Genomic DNA, 19708 nt, shown 5'->3' with positions numbered 1-19708 from the left:
TGGGTCGCAGACCAAAACGCCCTCCGAGGTCGTTTCAAGCTGGGTCGGGTGGTGGAGGCGTGTCCGGATGACAAGGGCGTTGTTCGGGACGTTAAGGTGAAGACTTGCCATAGTCTCCCCATCAGCCTGAGCCAGGCGAAGAAGGATAAGGGACCCTGTCCTTCCTCCCTTCTCCACAGGGACGTTAGGAGACTGGTGGTGTTACTGCCAGTGGAGGAACAAGGAGGGGCCACGCTGGCTCCTCAGAGTGCCTAAGAGACACTAACAGTGGAACCAGAACTGTCCTCAGTGTGCTGTTATAGTGTGCGTTTTTCTAACCCTTTTTTCCTTCTATGCAGCACCGTTGTGTTAATTGTTTATTGTGGCCTACTTGTTCAATGACCAGTAGCCCAGGTGGGAGGTGTGTTGTTTTCTATTACTTGAGAGGTCGGAAAAGTAAAGTGTTGATGTAGATTAGTGACCTCGTGCGGTAGTAGTGGTCACTCGCACTTTATTAGTCTTATATTTATAATTGCTGTTTATTTTATGGGGTGGTAAATCTAAAATGTAAGGGGATGCAACATATCTTTATAAGAAGCTATTATTTTGATTAATGGTGTAGTCATATTTAATACTGTGTAACGGTGGGGTGTGTATTTTGTTTACGTTTAATGGTACATCAGGTTTCCTCTGTTGCGCATGCGTCGACCGGCTAATCCTCATATGTGATTTCGTTGTCGTTCTGAGTGGTATGCGGAGCTGGTAAGAGAAAAGCTGTGATAAATAATATTATTACCTGTATGTTGCTACCATTAACGTGCTCGAATATGTGTCTTATACACTCGATACCTATACCATGTCGTTAATGTTGCTGTTGTCTGTGTATTTGTGTTTACAGTCGATTACCTGCTGGCAACCGAACTGGTTTACTGTACACAGTGTAGCATAGCATATAGCCTGTATGAATGAATGTGTGTGTGAAATAAACGGTAAAAGACAGTATCGAGTTTTGCTTGGAGTAATACACCGTCATCCAGTCAAGAACGCACCCCGTGCGGAGGGAGTTTATTGTGTTAAAGTAGTTAATGCAGAAAAAACCGTACAGTAATGGAGGCGAAGGAGAAGTGTTCTCAACCCACAACAGAAATCAGCGGCAATCTGATGTGACCATACTAACCAAAAGGAAGCTAGACACTTTTAGTTTCAAAATAAAAGCGCAATGAGCGCCAATGTATTACTGCATGACTCACTAAGGGTTAAAATTGACTTTTGGAAGCCACAACATTACGTTAATTTAAAACAGGTTTGTATGCAAATGTGTTCTTTATTGTATTTGGGGTATTTCGGATGACTGTTGCAATGGTGTACTTTAATTTTGAAATTTGTAACGGGAAGTTTCAGTTGTATTCTTTCTGACTTAACCGTGAGCAAGGAAGCCAGCCAGACAGAGAACACACAAAACTAGAACACACACACACACACGCACAGACAGACAGACCAACGCACACACTGACAGCGACAATCTCATAATCTCCTGGCGGAGATAATGACAGCGACAATCTCATAATCTCCTGGCGGAGATAATGAATGTTTATTTGGATGATGTTAGCCAGAAACAAACGATTATTTCATGCACATCTGTATCTACTAATTCCAAGAAGAATCTGTGTGTGTGTGTGTGTGTGTGTGTGTGTGTGTGTGTGTGTGTGTGTGTGTGTGTGTAGAGCTAATGCATTGTTGTGTGTCTTTACTAGGACTAATGATGATCAAACATTTGTGTTTCCAGAGGTCAGCACCACAGGCGGAGAGCAGAGTCTCCAGTACCCAGCTGTCTGTCTATGAAGAGTGACCGGTCTAAAGATCTTCCTCCATGCTTCAGTAATGAACCTGGACCTTCAGACACAAAGTAAGAGGACTGCTTATACTGGAAGCCAGTGGTTTCCAAACTGGGCGAGGGGGTGGGGCAGGTGGGGAGGGGGCAGAGGAATGACGGGGGCTACGACACGTACCTGTAACACTCACGATTTTTAACCCTTTCTCCCGCTGTGCTCCCGATTGGTCACTTCTCCTCTTACTGCCTTTCAGAGGCTGTAGCAGGCTGAGTTTTGAAGCTAGAGTGACGTTTCTGGTATCATATGAAACCACAAGACCTAAGGCATCTATTGGTGCCAACCATGTCATGCTAGCAGCTAGCTTGTCAGGGAGAGGGCTAAATAACACTTCAAAGTTAGCTAAATTTTGGCGATGGGTAACACTTTATTTTACAGGTCCCTAACAACATAATATGAACTATTTGTAATTAGACATCAACACCAAAGTAATTACACAGTAGTAATCGCACCGATAGTTATACAATAACGTTTTTGTGTTCATATGTATTTACATGGTACCGGACCTGTAAATTGAAGTGAATCTATTCAACTGTAGTTCATATGTGGTACTGCTAATAGTAAAGATGAGAGTCACTGATGATATGTATCAAACATATGTGTTTCCAGAGGTCAGCACCACAGGCAGAGAGCAGAGTCTCCAGTACCCAGCTGTCTGTCTATGAAGAGTGACCGGTCTAAAGATCATCCTCCATGGTTCAGTAATGAACCTGGACCTTCAGACACAAAGTAAGTGGACTGCTTATACAGGAATGAAGACATTTTATTTGATAACTTGTACTGAAAACTATGGAGGCCAGGAGTGGACCCGCCCCCAAGTTGTGATGTGTAGTGAACGCTGGCTCACTGTGCTTAACAAGTGCATCAAGCTGTTTTGCCCAAGCAGTTTCCTGTGTGGAGGGTGTGACCCAACCCTCCTGCATTACCGCCTCTTTCTGGATTTATCCATCCACTGTTTCCCTATTCTATTACAGTCTTGTGATTAGTCCAGTTTCTCCCAAAAAACGGATCAACAGTTTTTTCCCCTCTCGCTCCCACACATTCCATTATCTCCTTCACCCTGGCCTCCACTCATCCAGCCTCTGCAGTCCAGTCATCATCGTCCTTCTCTCCTCTTCATATCTCCTGCATGAGATCAGAACATGCTCCACAGTCTCCTTTACTTGACACTGACTACAATGACCAGTTGGATGCTTCCCTATTATACTAAGTGTTCCATTTAAATTGCTGTGACCAATTCTCAATCTACTTATATGTGTTCTCTCCTATTAGCCCCACTATTCCCAACCATTCCCACCTTATTTTGTATTTCATGCAAATGTCTCCCTTTGTATCTTCTTCTTCTTCTTCTTCTTCTGTGGTGTTTTTATGGCAGTTGGAATCCTTTATGTTGCATTACGGCCTCCTTCTGGATTTATCCATCCACTTTTTTCCTATATTACAGTCTTGTGATTAGTCCAGTTTCTCTCAGAAAAACTGATCAACAGTTTTTCTCCCTCTCGCTTCCACACATCCCATTATCTCCTTCACCCTGGCCTCCACTCGTCCAGTCTCTGCAGTCCAGTCATCATAGTCCTCCTCTCACCTCCTGCATGAGCGATTCACTGCCTTAACTCACCATTCTCCTCTTCTCCCTATTTATACTCACGCTCTATCTTGTAGTCCAGTTGGGGGTCCTTTCTTTTCAATCATGTCACCTCAATTGCTCGAGTGACATCACTGGTGACATCACTATAAGCTGTATGACCTCAACAGTGATTTATGGCATCATCATTGCTTTATGACATCATTAGTGCTTTATGACATTAGCAGCGTGAACCTACCCCTCCTGCTGTATTGTGGTCATCTTGCAGTCCGGGGTCCTTTCTTTTTAACCACAATTGCTCCTTCGCTCAGGAGCCTCTGACAGCTTGCCGGAGGGCCTGTCCACCGACCCCCATCTGTTTCAGGAGCTTGGTGGGTGTCTGTGTATGGAGGGGTGGGGAAAGTCTGGGGCGGGGTGGGCTGGGGGGTGTCTGTGTGTGGGGTGTGTCTTCTTCTGTGGTGTTTTATCGCAGTTGGCATCCTTTATGTTGACAATGACAAACCTTTGTCATTTGTTGTGGTTTACAGTGATGATGGCTTAAGGCTGAAACTCGTCTGTTTTTGCCCATATTAATACTTGAAGAACTACTTCTAATGCGAGTGCTGTTGCCTACCACTGATCCTGTAAACTCCTGTGATCTGATATCTTAGGGACCCCCTTGAAAACGAGATGGTTCATCTCAAGGGGTTATTCCTAATAAATAATTTCAATCAATCTCCCTGCAACCTGCACCAATTAAGCTGTTGTGCTTGCTATTCCCTGCTCCTATTGTCTTTGTATCCACATACCAGATGAAGGTCGCCAAAACAAAACATATTTTTTATGGAATAAAAGTTTTGTTTAAATGAAGTCAGTGTGCAGGACTCTTCTGCTTCTACGATGCTCCAGGTTTTCCCATCTTGTCCACTGGCCCTGCTCAGCCTGTGAGTTTGCCTTTGTGCATCGCTCTGCCTCCTCTTGGTGCTGGACCTCGGCTAACACCCCCTCGGATACCACCCCACCATTTTTCTACTTTGCTCACACACAAGTCAATCACAGTTCCTGAAATATTTGGAGATACAGTTTTATTAAAATGTCACTTGAACCACACGCATTGCCGGAAGTCGGCACGTAGCTGTGGCACATGTCTGCATATGGACTAGTAACTATAGACCCTTAAAACATTTGAATCCTGTGCTCTGAATGAGCTAATTCAAATAATGTAATTAAGGTGTGTGTGTGTGTGTGTGTGTGTGTGTGTGTGTGTGTGTGTGTGTGTGTGTGTGTGTGTGAGAGAGAGAGAGAGTGTGTGTGAGAGAGATGGAGAGAGAGATAATATAAATTATTATGACTATTATGACCCTTGACCTAATATCTGATTTTTTGTTTTGTTTCCTCACAGAGTTCAGCAGGAGATGTCAGAGGTTCTCAGTGGTCAGTCTGCCCAGGAGCATCAAACAGACCTAAACTCTATATTCATGGTGTGTAAATTAACAGCATCACCTTTTAACACATTCACTGCCAGACGTTTTTTTTTACTGTAGGTAGCTTCTGCCAAAGGTTTTTTTTGAGGATTCTGGCTCATCTTTCAAGACCCGAGGATTCTTTTCTGCTAAGATTATGTGAACACAAAATATCTCAAAAGAACTAATAGAATGTGTGCTTTCTCTGTCTAAAAGAGTTAGTTTGTAGAGTTAGTAGTTATGTAGGCATTAGCACTTGAATACAGCATGGTTTCAGCGTCTGAAAATTTAAGCTGAGATAAATAGCTTTTTGTGAAATTCGATAGAACAGTCACTTTAAAGTCCCTGGAAACCAGAAATATTTCTTTATTATTTAGCATTTTGAGTTCATCACATCACAGGACCCTATGTTAATAAGCCACCAGCCAAATTTGAACGATGATGAACGTCGCAAAGTATATAAATTTAGGTTTGACAGGTGTGGCAAAACGCATGAGAATCGATTATTTTTTAGAGTGTATTTTCTCCCGCGGAATGTGTGGGCGTGTCCGTCTGCAGCAGGGACATTTATCTCCTCCGAGAGAGAGAGCGCGAGAGAGAGGGGGGGAGGGAAACGGAGAAAGAGAGATCCAGTGCGTGTGTCGAACACGAGGGCTTGAGAGGGTTGTGTGTGTGTGTGTGTGTGTGTGTGTGTGTGTGTGTGTGTGTGTGCATGTGTTCGTTGCGGCTGTGTGTCTCTCTCTGTGCTCTCTCTCACACTAGTCCCGAGAGAGAGAGAGAGAGGACTAGATGCACATCCCACCGTCAAATTTTTTTTTTTTTTTTTTTGTATTAACACGTTCACTGCCAATGACGTGTTGATACGTCAAAAAAAATCCAACGGTTGACTGCCAATGACGTGTTAATACGTCAAAAAAAAAAAAAAAAAATTGACGGTGGGACGTGCATCTAAGCCTTTTACATCTCCTATATAAATATGGGAGCCACCGAACGTGTACAACCCATTCCACCGACCCACTAAGTGGCGACAGTGCTCTCCACACTAGAAAAAGCAGAGCCAAAACTGCAGGGGAACGCGCGATGAAACCATTCTCATACTGTAAAATGGATTGGCGAAAACGCTTTCGTTTTCGCGCTGGTTGCTGGCGGTGGGGGATTGCAAATTTGCATAATAGATTATGGGTGCAACACACTTTGAAACACACAGCATAAATAAGACCAGAATCGCAAAAGCTTCATCAAAGCTCTCAACCGAAACCCCAAGAAACGAGCGAGCCCATCCAGACTTGCCCAGCGGCCGCCAGCAGACAGGAGCAGCAGCAGCAGCAGCAAAAACTCGCTTGTGACACGCCCGCTGCAGCCAAGAAGAACACACACGGAGGGAGGAGTTTGAAGGAGAGGGGTGTTTCCTGCTGTTATGGAGGAAATTACTGTTCAAAACTATTGTTTAGATGTCTGACGTCTTACTGATGCCAAAAATGAATGGTTAAAGTGACTGTTCTATCGAATTTCACAAAAAGCTATTTATCTCAGCTTAAATTTTCAGACGCTGAAACCATGCTGTATTCAAGTGCTAATGCCTACATAACTACTAACTCTACAAACTAACTCTTTTAGACAGAGAAAGCACACATTCTATTAGTTCTTTTGAGATATTTTGTGTTCACAAAATCTTAGCAGAAAAGAATCCTCGGCTCTTGAAAGATGAGCCAGAATCCTCAAAAAAACCCTCTGGCAGAAGCTACCTACAGTAAAAAAAAAAATGGCTGGCAGTGAATGTGTTAACACGTCATTGGCAGTCAACCGTTGGATTTTTTTTGACGTATTAACACGTCATTGGCAGTGAACGTGTTAATTCACCAACGAGTGAAATGCAAAACAAACATTCAGTCTCCACGTTAGAGTCTTTAGACCAACAGGCTTTCAATCTATGCATGATGGTTTTGATGTTGTTTTCCACGTGTATTATGAAACTTTGATTTTTATGTTATTCTGTTGCAGCTGCTTGAGGAGAACATTGTCACCTTTGTGAGGAACGAGCTGAAGACGTTCCAGAGGGCTCTGAGTGCAGATTCCCCAGAATGCTTAGAGAGTCAGAGGGAGGATGAGGAGGTGGTGGACAGTGAGGAGGAAGAGCAGAGGAGGAACACCAGAGAGACTTTTCTAGACATCACACTGCTCTTCCTGAGGAGAATGAAGCAGGAGGAGCTGGCTGACTGTCTGCAGAGCAGTAAGAATCTTTGAACATGTTTGACTTTCTGTCTGCAGCTGTAAATACAGACATATCTAAAACAAGATTGGAAGGTCAATGAGCAAAATCACACATGAACAATCTGGTCAAATGATGTGGTGTCTTGCTGCACATGATAATAGAAACATGAAAAAAGAGAAAACAACGACACAACACTTACCTTTCACATTGAGCGAGAAACACGTTCAGGATCTATGTATCAACTGAGCTGAATAGATGCCAGGAGCTGCAGTTTTATAAACATTAACAAATTATCACATTTACTGTAACACTCATTCACTCACTCACTCACTAATCAATTATTTTGTTATTTCATTCAGAAACTCTTGCTGCCATTTGCCAACGTAAACACAAATCTAACCTGAAGGAGAGGTTTCAGTGTTTGTTTGAAGGGATTGCTAAAGCAGGAAACCCAACAGTTCTGAATCAGATCTACACAGAGCATTACCTCACAGAGGGAGGGAGTGGAGAGGTCAATGATGAACATGAGGTCAGACAGATTGAAGCAGCATCCAGGAAACCAGCAAGACCAGAAACACCGATCAAATGTGACGATATCTTTAGAGATAAACCAGTTAGAACATTGATGACAAAGGGAGTGGCTGGCATTGGGAAAACAGTCTTAACACAGAAGTTCACTCTGGACTGTGCTGAAGACAAATCCAACCAGGATATACAGTTCATATTTCCATTCACTTTCCGAGAGCTGAATCTGCTGAAAGATAAAGAGTTCAGCTTGGTGGAACTTATTCATCGCTTCTTTCCTGAGATCAAAGAAGCAGGAATCTGCAGGTTTGACAAGTTCCAGATTGTGTTAATCTTTGATGGTCTGGATGAGTGTCGACTTCCTCTAAACTTCAAGAAGAACAAGATTGTGACTGATGTCACAGAGTCGACCTCAGTGGACGTGCTGCTGACAAACCTCATCAAGGGGAAACTTCTTCCCTTTGCTCGCCTCTGGATGACCACACGACCTGCAGCAGCCAATCAGATCCCTCCTGAGTGCATTGACATGGTGACGGAGGTGAGAGGCTTCACTGACCCACAAAAGGAAGAGTACTTCAAGAAGAGATTCAGAGATGAGCAGCAGGCCAGCAGAATCATCTCCCACACCAAGACTTCACGGAGCCTCCACATCATGTGCCACATCCCAGTCTTCTGCTGGATCACTGCTACAGTTCTTGACCATGTGTTGAGAACAGATGAGAGAGGAGAGCTGCCGAAGACCCTGACTGAGATGTACATCCACTTCCTCATAGTTCAGTCCATACAGAGGAATGTAAAGTATCATGGGAGAACCGAGTCAGATCCAGCGTGGAATCGAAAGAACAGGAAGATGATTCTCTCTCTGGGAAAACTGGCTTTTGAGCAGTTGAAGAAAGGCAACCTGATCTTCTATGAAGCCGACCTGACAGAGTGTGGCATTGATATCACAGCAGCCTCAGTGTACTCAGGAGTATTCACACAGATCTTTAAAGAGGAGCGTGGGCTGTACCAGGACCAGGTCTTCTGCTTTGTCCATCTGAGCATCCAGGAGTTCCTGGCTGCTCTTTATGTCTTTCTGACATTCATAAACAATGATGTTAATTTACTGAGTGAAGAACCGTTAACCTCCCCTCCGTCCATGGTATTACACCAGAGATCTGAAGTAAAACACATCTACCACACTGCTGTGGACAAGGCCTTACAGAGTCCAAATGGACACCTGGACTTGTTCCTCCGCTTCCTCCTGGGTCTTTCACTGCAGACCAATCAGCCTCTCATACGAGGCCTGATGACACAGAGAGGAAGTAGGCCACACACCAATCGGGAAACAGTCCAGTACATCCAAGAGAAGATCAAAGAGAATCTCTCTCCAGAGAGAAGCATCAATCTGTTCCACTGTCTGAATGAGCTGAATGACCGTTCTCTAGTGGAGGAGATCCAACAGTACCTGAGATCAGGAAGTCTCAACCCAGATTACCTCTCCCCTGCTCAGTGGTCAGCTCTGGTCTTCATCTTACTGTCATCAGAAGAAGAGCTGAACGTGTTTGACCTGAGTAAATACTCTGCTTCAGAGGAGGCTCTTCTGAGGCTGCTTCCAGTGGTCAAAGTATCCAATAAATCTGTGTAAGTAGATAAATGAATAGAAGTTAGGGCTGTCAAATGTTTAAAATATTTAATCGAGTTAACTCAACATCCTCTGTTTTTACGCAGCCATTACACACACAAAATGATGGAACCCATGCATGACAACAACAGACACATTGTACAACAAGTTCATTGGTCAGCTAAAATTTCCATTACTCAAAGATCATTCCCTGGAACCTTGACACTTAAAACAAATAATCTCACACAATGCCATTGTGTCCAACCTCACATAGGGAAAATAAAGCTTTACAAAAACATCCCCTTCTACTATGTGGGATCAAAACAAACAACAAATAAATTTAAACTAAAAATAAAGTGTGCATGATGAAACAGTGGGGAGTGTAGTACATAACTAAGACTCAAACTATATAGTGCAGTTAGGCTATAACCTATACATTCATTTCTTTGGATAAAACAGGCTATGCTTCTCTCTCTTTGGCTGTTCTGTTGTGTTCAGCAGAGGCTCCCAGCCTCCTTCCCTTCTCTTTTTTCCAGACAAAATGAACATGGAAACACAACAAAGGCAAAACAAGCCCAAAGACAAGAACAACTACAGCATACAGCAGTGGTTCTCAAATGGGGGTCCTGGGACCCCCAGGGGTCCTTGAGGGGGTTCCACGGGGTCCCCAGCCAAAAGGGGGTTAATTTATTTGCGCTATAATTCCATTCATAAGTAACACAATGACTATTTTGGGTATTGGTTTTATACACTTTCTGTAATAAAACATCTAAAAGCATCAATCTTATTATCATATGGGGGACCGTGGGACAAAGTCCTATCAAATGTGGGTCCGTGATCTAATCTTTGTCAGTTTAGGGGTCCCTCGTGAAAGAACCTTTGGCATACGGTACATGAGCTGTCCCCTTTACTTTCTTTGCACTGAGCTAGTTGCTCAAACAGACAAGCCTGTTTACATTTTGGGACTCGCTTCTTCTGAAGAACTTCTGAAGAACATGCCCAGACAGTGAAAACAACCTCTCACATGGTACGGATGTAGCAGGTGTTGCCAAGTCCTTCACGTTTGGACCACCACTGCTGGGGACAGTCCTCCATACCAATGGGCTCCATCCTGTAGCCCTCCACACAGTTCTCAATACAGTCCTCTTCATCAGATGAAGACCCTGGGACCATGAGAGCTGATCTTTTCTTAGGTGGCTCAGCTGGTTGTTCTGGGTGTGCAGGCCTCTCCTCCTCACCTCAGCCTCACGGTGAAAACACACCGCATGTGACTCCTGCACGTAAGCTGCGTGGCACGACCATTCGCGACCTTGTGCGCAGCCAGTTTTCATTAGGACACCATGTTAACAGATCTGTCAGTCCACACCGAATTGTGCGCAGCGCGCAGCTCAGCTCAGCTCAGCAGACGCTCAGGGCGCGCAACTCAGCCTGGATTTCTATTTTCCTGCGCGGCCGTCTGTGCCCGTGAGCGACTCTGTCAAGCAGAACAGATCAGATCAGTGCAGACAGGAACTCCGAAACCGGACATTCGTCAAATAAAACCAATTTCAAAGTGAAATAATGTTTATTTACGTTGTTGATTGCCCCTTTGGAAGTGTGAAAAGAGAGAAAGAGCAGTTGGAGAGGGGGGGGGGGGGGGGGGGCGGCTTCGAGGGGCTCGTTGCCTGCGGAGCAACAAGTAGAGAGCTAGGACTCGCCTTCTCCCTACAGCACGCACTGGGAAAACGGGAGGAGAACAGACTTAAATATGATTGCATTTTATAACGCCGAATGTACAGTAGCCATTAACAGTTATCCCAAACATATTACTTTATATATTTTTGTCGTTATTTACTACAACGAAGACAGTAGATCTGGGGCAAAATATATAGCGGACGAGCAGAGCGCGCAAAGTGAGCTGCATTCTCTGTGTGGACACTTTAAGCGCCTTCTGCGCGGAGGTGCGCTGCGCGGCGTATACGCGCAAGTTCCGCGTACTGGTGTGTCCCCGCCGTCAGACTGAGGTGAGCAGCTCTTAGCACTCTTAGCAAGCTCTTAGCGGAATAGAATAAATAATAGGTGAAAAAATAAACAATATACCATACTTCATACCATACATGTTCTATCTATCACACACAGATGTCAAAAAAATGGTTTTATACAAAATGGTCTTAGATTGACCTTTTATTAATCTTATAATGCTTTAAAAATGGTCTTATACAAAAAGGTCTTATGCCCAATCCCAATTCTTTTCTTAACCCTCAATCTTAACCCTCAAGCTCAACCCTCAATCTTAGTAGCCCTCAAAACTAAGTGTTAAGGGCTATCTTGCGACTTTAAAATGGGACAGCCCTTAAAGGCAGATACGTCTTCAGACTGTGGGGGGCAGCAATATGCCAAAGCTCCGGATCCAGTCTGTCAATTCAAAAGAAGAGGAAAAAAGCATCCCTACAAATATTTCCTTGATAATATAGATGTAGAAATTACGATAACCATTGTACTGTATTATCTTAGATTAAATGTCATTTTATGGATTTCCGTTTTGGAGCCTAACACATTTGTTGTTGCTAACTATCGATAGTCAGGAGCCGTGCTGGTGCGGTCAAGCCATATTATTATTATTATTATTATATTATATTATAACATTGCTAACATTGCAACGTAGCCGAGTTAACACGGTCACCAGTTAAACCGAAACATGTTATCGGCACTGCTGGATGTTGTAACTACTGACTACCGTGTTCATGTGATAATAGTTTGCAGTTATCTCCCATGCTTTTTATCTAACGATCTATCATTAGATAAACACTGCAGTCAAGCCAGCCCTCACGTCGGAAAGCACGGTCATTCTAGCCCCCACTTGTTTTGTGGTGCGTAGCCTGGGAGATAACACTAGCCCGGTCATCTTACGAAAATGTCCATGCAAACATTACACGTAGGCTGTATCTTGATAAAAACAACTCAACAACGACGTTACCACCGAGAATTATGGCATTTCGTAACAACGTTAACAATGTTATATAATATAATATAATAATAATATGGCTTGACCGCACCAGCACGGCTACTGACTATCGATAGTTAGCAACAACAATTGTTGTTAGGATTCCAAAACGGAAATCCATAAAATGACATTAAACTAAGCTAATACAATGGTTATCGTAATTTTTACATCTCTATTAACAAGGAAATACTTAACTTTGTAGGGCTGCTTTTTTCCTCCTTTCGCCGCCATCTTCCATCTGAATGGATCTAGCTGATGACACGCAAGGGATTCTGGGATCGCACTCACTGCCAAGGGTGGTCCTGGAAAATCTCAAAAGTAAGGGCCATACAACCCTTAAACTTCACCCTTAACTCAACACACTGAGAATCGGGACAGCACTAGCACTTCGCGGGAGTGCGCATTTTTGAGACTGAGGGTTAAGATTGAGGGTTAAGATAGGAATTGGGATTGGGCCTTAGAGTGACCTTTTATAGGTGCCCCCCATTAGGTTAGATTAGGTTATATTGCTATCTGTTTTTGTGTATGAATGTACATATTGTTTTCTTCATGTTTTATGTTTTTGCACACAGGCATACATTTGCACACATTGTCATGCACTGACCTACATTATACACACACACTCCTGGGACCACAATGGAAACAAGCTCTTGAGCTTTCTTGTGCCTGTCCCATTGACAGAGTTGGAACTGTATGCATTTTGTATGCTGTTATTTCTGTTCAATAAATAATTCAATCAATCAATCAATCAATCAATCAAACAAACAGATACGGGCTCTCTCCCCTCTCTTCAGAATGCTACGTTGATTTTCAGCTAGCCTACAATGCAGAAAAAACACACTTTGATTTAAAAATGAGAATTTGTTTGTCATGATTTTATTACATAATTCCCGACCATAGTTCCAGGTCTGTGGTGTTATATTAACAGTAGATTACTTTGAGAAAGTTGTGTCGGTCAGTGATACAATAACCCCTTTCCCTGAAATTGCACGAATGTGTGGCCAGGGCGTGGCAAGGACTGAAATCACCTTAAAAACAATTTAGGGTAGACTGACCCTTTAACTCATTGAGTGCCAGCCACTTTTGGAGAACGGACGCTCCCAGTGCCAGAGTTTTCAGAGCGTTTTCAGTGATTTCTCGAGGCCCACAGAATATTGTGTGATATTACTATGTAAACACCGAACACGCAAAAAGAATAAGGAGACTCTATTGTATCATCAGCAAAAAAAAGTTTATTGATACCATTTTCCGTTCTTTAGTTATGAGCCGGAGAAGATAGGTTGTTTTCAGCGTTTTCAGGCATTTCAAATTATAAGCTGAGATATTCAGCCTTTTGTGAAATGCAGCATTTCAAGCACATTCACTGACTCTAGATAATATTTTCTGATGTAGTGATGTGGTGTAGTTGTGTCCTGCCCTGCGTGCCCCACCCCCCCTCCCCCCCCCTCAGCTGAAAACTCCTCCCCACACTAGTAACACACAGCCTCGCACCAAGCGTCTATTTTCGGAATGCTTTTGGTGCGCCGCCTCCCAGGCAGCGCAACATGGAGAAGCCACACGCGGACTGCAGTGAAAGGTTTGGCTTTTCAGTGTCGCGCTGCTGCTTTTCTAGCGGCTAATCATGTGGAGAAACTATGCTGACAGACAGACAGAGGCAGAAGGACTCAGTTGTGTGCGCGGATTGACTGTGTTCGCACGCACCGTCAGTTGCAGCCAGAACAATCTACATGGCTCTGGACTGCAGCATGAGCGGGTTCTCTTTGATCAAGGCTATTTCAGGCTGTGTATTCCTGACATTTCTGTAATCTGGAGAGCACTGTCGCCACCTAAGGGTTCTGTAAAATAGGTTATAGACCTCCATTAGCTATAGTTGTACAGGAGCTGCGGAAGGCTTTGATCGACGTCCCACCGTCAAAAAACGCATTGGACGTCGAAGGACGTCCGTGGCACTCTACGTCACTATTTAATTGGACGTCGAAGGACGTCCATGGCACTCAATTAATACTCAAACCAGGTGGACTGAGACAAGGATTCCCCCAAGATTACATTTATTGGCTCTTACAGATGGTAGAACAGTCAAAACAACGATTGTATTATTCTTTTCAATTAAGAGCTATAAAGAAATAAATATGCAAATATACTCTGCAATATGATTTACAATATAAAATAAGTGCTGCTGAATAATGATGGCGGTAGAGGGCAAGTAGAGTTGCACAGAGTTGCACTTGCAACTTTGTGATTGTCTTTAGTGATGTGACCGCTACGCTGCATACAGACACTAAGACAAATTCCTCGTATGTAACTTGCATACTGTGGCAATAAAAGTGATTCTGATTCTGAAAATAGGCCGGGGTAGAGTACTCACAAAGCCCCCCGCGTCCACACAAACACACATGCACACACACACACGCACACGCACACGCACACGCACACACATGCACACACACACACGCACACGCACACACACACACACACACACACACACACACACACACACACACACACACACACACCCACCACAAGGTGAGGGAAAATCAATAAGGGAATGCAATCCAAATAATAAAGTGCAAAGTTACCACAGACGCACAGGGGAGGACTATGAAGCATAGGTGACTGGTGAGCCTCTATCACTGAACCCCCCACCAACTGAGCGTCCACGCCCCGGTCCCACAGCACTCATACAGAGAAAGAGAACCAGTGTTAGCACCAGAGGTAGCTACAACCGTTTTAGCCAACTATCTTCTTGGGGGAAAGATTAATCATAAGCCACAAGGGCTGGAAGTGAACAGCACAAAATAAACCAAAACTGTACATATAAACTAAAGAAAACTAAACATCAGTGGCAGTCAGTGTCTACAAGAAAACACATTGAGTTAACATGCTGCTGCTAAACAAACAAACAAATGCATAACATAACGGACATAATATTAGTGTTTTTACCTCTGTCTGACTAAGGCACACAATATCCATGTGGGCCTTCCAAAAAATGTCACATCAAGAGTTAATTTATCAAGTGTTCATTCATAACTTTCATCTACAGTTTGCCGACGTCATTTAGTACTATCAAATGCCCATTTCAACCATGATTGGTCATATCACGACATGAAAGCTGTTGTGAGGAGAAAATTCTGAACAGGCAAGATGGCTGCCTAGTGCCTAAATGGGCTCTTTTCTAGCCCATAAATGATCATAAATTTGGCCAAAAAGTATGTAACGCACAAAATAAAATGGTAATGTCTTCATTTAATATACAATGCTAAGGACATGTAACTGGTTCGTTAAACTCGCATTCCAGGAATATCGTTATTTACCAGGGCTCTTACCCCAGCCCCTCAGACATTTCAAGGTGGGCGTCAGTGCTCTGCCTCTGCTTTGAAAATGGAAGTCTGCACGAAGGCCGCCAGATGCCCAGTTCTCTGCAGATCCCACTCACAATGGGGAAGAACACACTGAATCCCACTGGATTTGGGGGCAGAACACGCCATACAAGTGCCAGGATTGGCCAACATAACTCCCTCCCACTTTACACTGTTTCAGCGAGAGCAATGTTTGTTTTCAGTTGGCTATGTCCCACAGACCCTCTCTGAGACCCATTTCAGCTGGTCTCTAAGCGAGGGGGAAGAGGGCTCTCTGCATCAGCTGTGTGCTTGGCCAGCAAGTGGTATTTGAGACTAGACATACTCCGGTGGTAACTCAATTCACATCGACAGTAAATGCAAATATTGCTCGGCCTACATTGCTGCGACAGCACGCTCCTGTAGGTTCTCCCTGTACAACATCCGCAAAATCTGCCCGTTTCTCACCAGGCACACAACTCCTGGTCCAGTCACTTATCATCTCCCGCCTGGACTACTGCAACGTGCTTCTGGCTGGCCTTCCTGCCGCTGACATCCGTCCACTTCAGCTCATTCAGAACGCTGCAGCCCGTTTGGTTTTAAACCAACCCAAATTCTCTCATGTAAATGGTAAATGGCCTGCATTTATATAGCGCTTTTATCCAAAGCGCTTTACAATCAGTAGGTACATTCACCCATTCACACACCGATGGCGGCAGGTTACCACGCAGGGTGCTGGCACACCATCAGGAGCAATTTGGGGTTCAGTATCTTGCCCAAGGACACTTCGACATGCAGACTGGAGGAGGCGGTAATCGAACCACCGACCTCTTTCATCCAAAGTGATTAGTGGACGACCCGCTCTACCTCCTGAGCTACAGCCCTGTCACAGCCGCCCCATGTCAGCCGTCATGTCACTCCCCTCTTCCGTGACCTTCACTGGCTTCCCATCACGGCACTCATTAAATTCAAAACACTGGTTCTGGCCTACAGGGCAGTACACCAGACAGCCCCCCTGTACTTACAATCTATGGTCAGGCTCCAAATCTTTCACCTTTCCCTCCTCTCCTCCACCAGTGCAGGACACCTCGCCCCTCCTCCGCTATGGGGGCTCAAAAGTCGCTCATCCCGTTCGCGACTCTTCTCGTCCCTGGCACCACAATGGTGGAACGACGCCCGAATCACTGCCGATCTTTCGGCAAAGACTAAAGACACACCTTTTCAGGGTCCATCTGGGCCCTTCTTGAAACTAACTTCTTTCTCTCTCTCTCTCTCTCTCTCTCTCTCTCTCTCTCTCTCTCTCTATAATAAAATAATAATAATAATAATAACCTAAACTAAACTTTACCACTATTCCTTCAGAAGTTGTAGTTGTCAGAGATTGTGTTGCATAGTTGATTGCTCTATTGCTGACAAAAATGTGTTATTGTAAGTCGCTTTGGATAAAAGCATCTGCCAAATGACGTAATCGTAATGTAATGTAAATGTAATGTAAATAACTTTGGTCTTGTCGAGAGAACCATCTGGCAGGGCTTTGAAGCCGAGCATGCCATTCAAAATACCCTATTCTTTATCCACTTCTGCTCACAGAAGTTTGTTTCTGTTTGCCATCAACAATGTTACTGCATCGCTTCCTGATTTCCCAAACTAGGGGGCAGGCCAACAGTCAAACATCACAGAACATGGTTAATCGCGGGTCAAAAAGAATAGTGGTGTTAAAAGGAATTTGTGTTAACACATCATCGCGTTAACTTTGACAGCCCTAATAGATATAGATGACACAATATTTTATACAGGAGATAAATACTTTCAATGTTATTGATTTTGTTTCTTAATTTCCCACTAATTCTCCTTCAGGCTGAGTGGCTGTCAGCTGGCAGAGAGAAGCTGTGAAGCTCTAGCCTCAGTTCTTAGCTCCCAGTCCTCTAATCTGAGAGACCTGGACCTGAGTAACAATTACATACAGGATTCAGGATTGATGCTGCTCTGTGCTGGACTGGAGAGTCCACACTGTAGACTGGAGACTCTCAGGTCAGATCAAAGTATTATGGTTTTGTGTAACAATATATTTTAACTACATCATTGCATGCTGGTTTATTTGTGGTCAAATAAAATCAGTGTTGTGTTATAAACCCTGAATGTATTATGTTGTATTATTTTCTACTCTGTTAATTTTATTTAAAAGGGTGGGTATGTTTGATCTGTGACACAACAAATGAATAAATATGTATTTTGTCAGGTTGAATCAAAACAAGCTGACAGAGAAATGCTGTCAGCAGTTGGCATCACTTCTCAACTCCCAGTCCTCTAGTCTGAGAGAGCTGGACCTGAGTAACAACGACTTGCAGGATTCAGGAGTGAAACTGCTCTCTGTTGGACTTGGGAGTCCACACTGTAGACTGGATACTCTCAGGTAAGTATTACTGATACTGTTCAATAGATGACAAACTCTAAATGCTGGTTTATAAGCACAATATATCAGTGAAGTGAGTGGAGAACTCTTATTGGAAAGTTGAAAGAGAGATTTATTTATTTATATAGCACTAAATCACAAACATGTGTCTAAGGACTTTACAGGGAATGTGTCTAGCTAGATCTGAAGGCAAATGTCCACAGCTCATCTGTGCGCCCATGGTCTTAAAAGAAGGTGTGGTCGTGCGCATTACCATCTTATCGAGTACAAGCTGTAATCCAGATTTTATAATTTCCCTTTTGCTGAAATGAAAATGCTGTTTTGGTTGATGCTTGGAAACAACCTCACTGTATGAAACCCTGTTAATTAAAATGAGTGTCTCCCGCTCCCCACGTTATTCCTAAACTCTAATATGGTTAGGCTATTGATAGAGAAACGGGTTAATACTATTGTGTGGCAATAACAATGGGCATATTAGTTTTGGAGTTTGTAAAGTGAGTTGGCAACCATGTGAATTAGTTGATAAACATGTGGATGGCCATCATTTATAGTTTTGCCTAGAGGCTTGATTGGCCAGCACTGATTGCATGGTTAAATCAATGCATTTAATTAAAGCTGACACCAGACTCATTTTAGGTGGTGAGCTGTCAATCTGCCACAAAAATTCCTGATTATTTCATATTATGGCCATGACGCACATTTCTTCGACTTGCTGAATCCCCCATTTGAATAACAATGTGCCATGGGGCAGGAGCATGTCCTGGGTCTTAAGGGAATGACAGATGACACTCTGATTGGTTCAGTTCATGTTACAGCCAGAACACACCTATGAATAATTAAGGAACTTAGTACAACCCCTTTTGGCCTTTAGATGTTGCGAAATGATCGTGAGAATAGAGGCCAGTGACTCAAAATGCAGAGTCACTCTAAATGCACAAGAGGAAGAATTACCAGAAAGAAAAACTTAGGAAAACTTGGATGAAACCTCGAGGGGGCCATATGCCCCCCCAGGGCAATTACAGACAATTTTTGCATTATCACAACCTGTGTGTGTGTGTGTGTGTGTGTGTGTGTGTGTGTGTGTGTGTGTGTGTGTGTGTGTGTGTGTGTGTGTGTGTGTGTGTGTATGTGAGCGTCTGTGTGGGGAGTGTGTGGGGCTCCGTGTAAGGTTACAACAGAGACAGAAACAGCATTGGCCTGGTTTAAAATGACAGGGAAAGCTTGCTTGCCTCCGTGCTGCAGATCATAATGTTTCACACTCAATACTTAAGAATCCTGCAGTTGATGAGGACAAAGTCATTTTTATAGTTAAATTCAGATTACAAGTCCTCCCAACCAGGCTCAATCTCTCTCTCTGGTATCCTAACACTTTCATTGAATCCATGTCCCATATTCTGAATGGTTGCTTTGTATATAAGGGAATGTACATTGCAAGGCATGATAGAATTGTTTCAGAATTGTTTCCTTCATTCTGATGAAGGTTGTTGAACCGAAACGTTATCAATAAAACTCCTCTAAGTCTTAAGTATGCTCCAGAGTGCAGACTTTTTTCCTTTTCAAATGATAGAATTGTTGCCCTGCTAGTTAGACACACAAGGTAATATGTGCCATCCTCTGTTAAAATCTACAAACACTCCGTGTTTCAACTGTCATGTTCAAACTGTGTAATACTGATTATGACATCTTCTCAAATGTGACAGCTAATACACCTGATGTTGTCGTCGATGAGGACAGTAGAGAGG

At 43.5% G+C, this 19708-nt stretch overlaps 1 protein-coding gene across 1 annotated transcript in view; it reads left to right on the top strand.

Annotated features, from left to right (window-relative positions):
* LOC310791567 (protein NLRC3-like) overlaps positions 1-19708 on the top strand; it is a gene marked incomplete at both ends in the record, with an annotated part of 33454 nt that overhangs the window by 7871 nt on the left and 5875 nt on the right. Inside the window, 7 exons of the mRNA XM_083653234.1 lie at positions 1766-1841; positions 2488-2597; positions 4835-4913; positions 6897-7125; positions 7467-9255; positions 17411-17584; positions 17793-17966. Of these exons, the coding sequence (XP_083509360.1) occupies positions 1766-1841; positions 2488-2597; positions 4835-4913; positions 6897-7125; positions 7467-9255; positions 17411-17584; positions 17793-17966 (2631 nt within the window). The remainder of the gene's footprint in view (positions 1-1765; positions 1842-2487; positions 2598-4834; positions 4914-6896; positions 7126-7466; positions 9256-17410; positions 17585-17792; positions 17967-19708) is intronic.

The sequence above is a fragment of the Poromitra crassiceps genome (assembly GCF_964638095.1).
Source record: "Poromitra crassiceps genome assembly, chromosome: 16".
Classification (NCBI taxonomy): domain Eukaryota; kingdom Metazoa; phylum Chordata; class Actinopteri; order Beryciformes; family Melamphaidae; genus Poromitra; species Poromitra crassiceps.
This window is presented reverse-complemented; position numbering and strand designations above follow the sequence as displayed.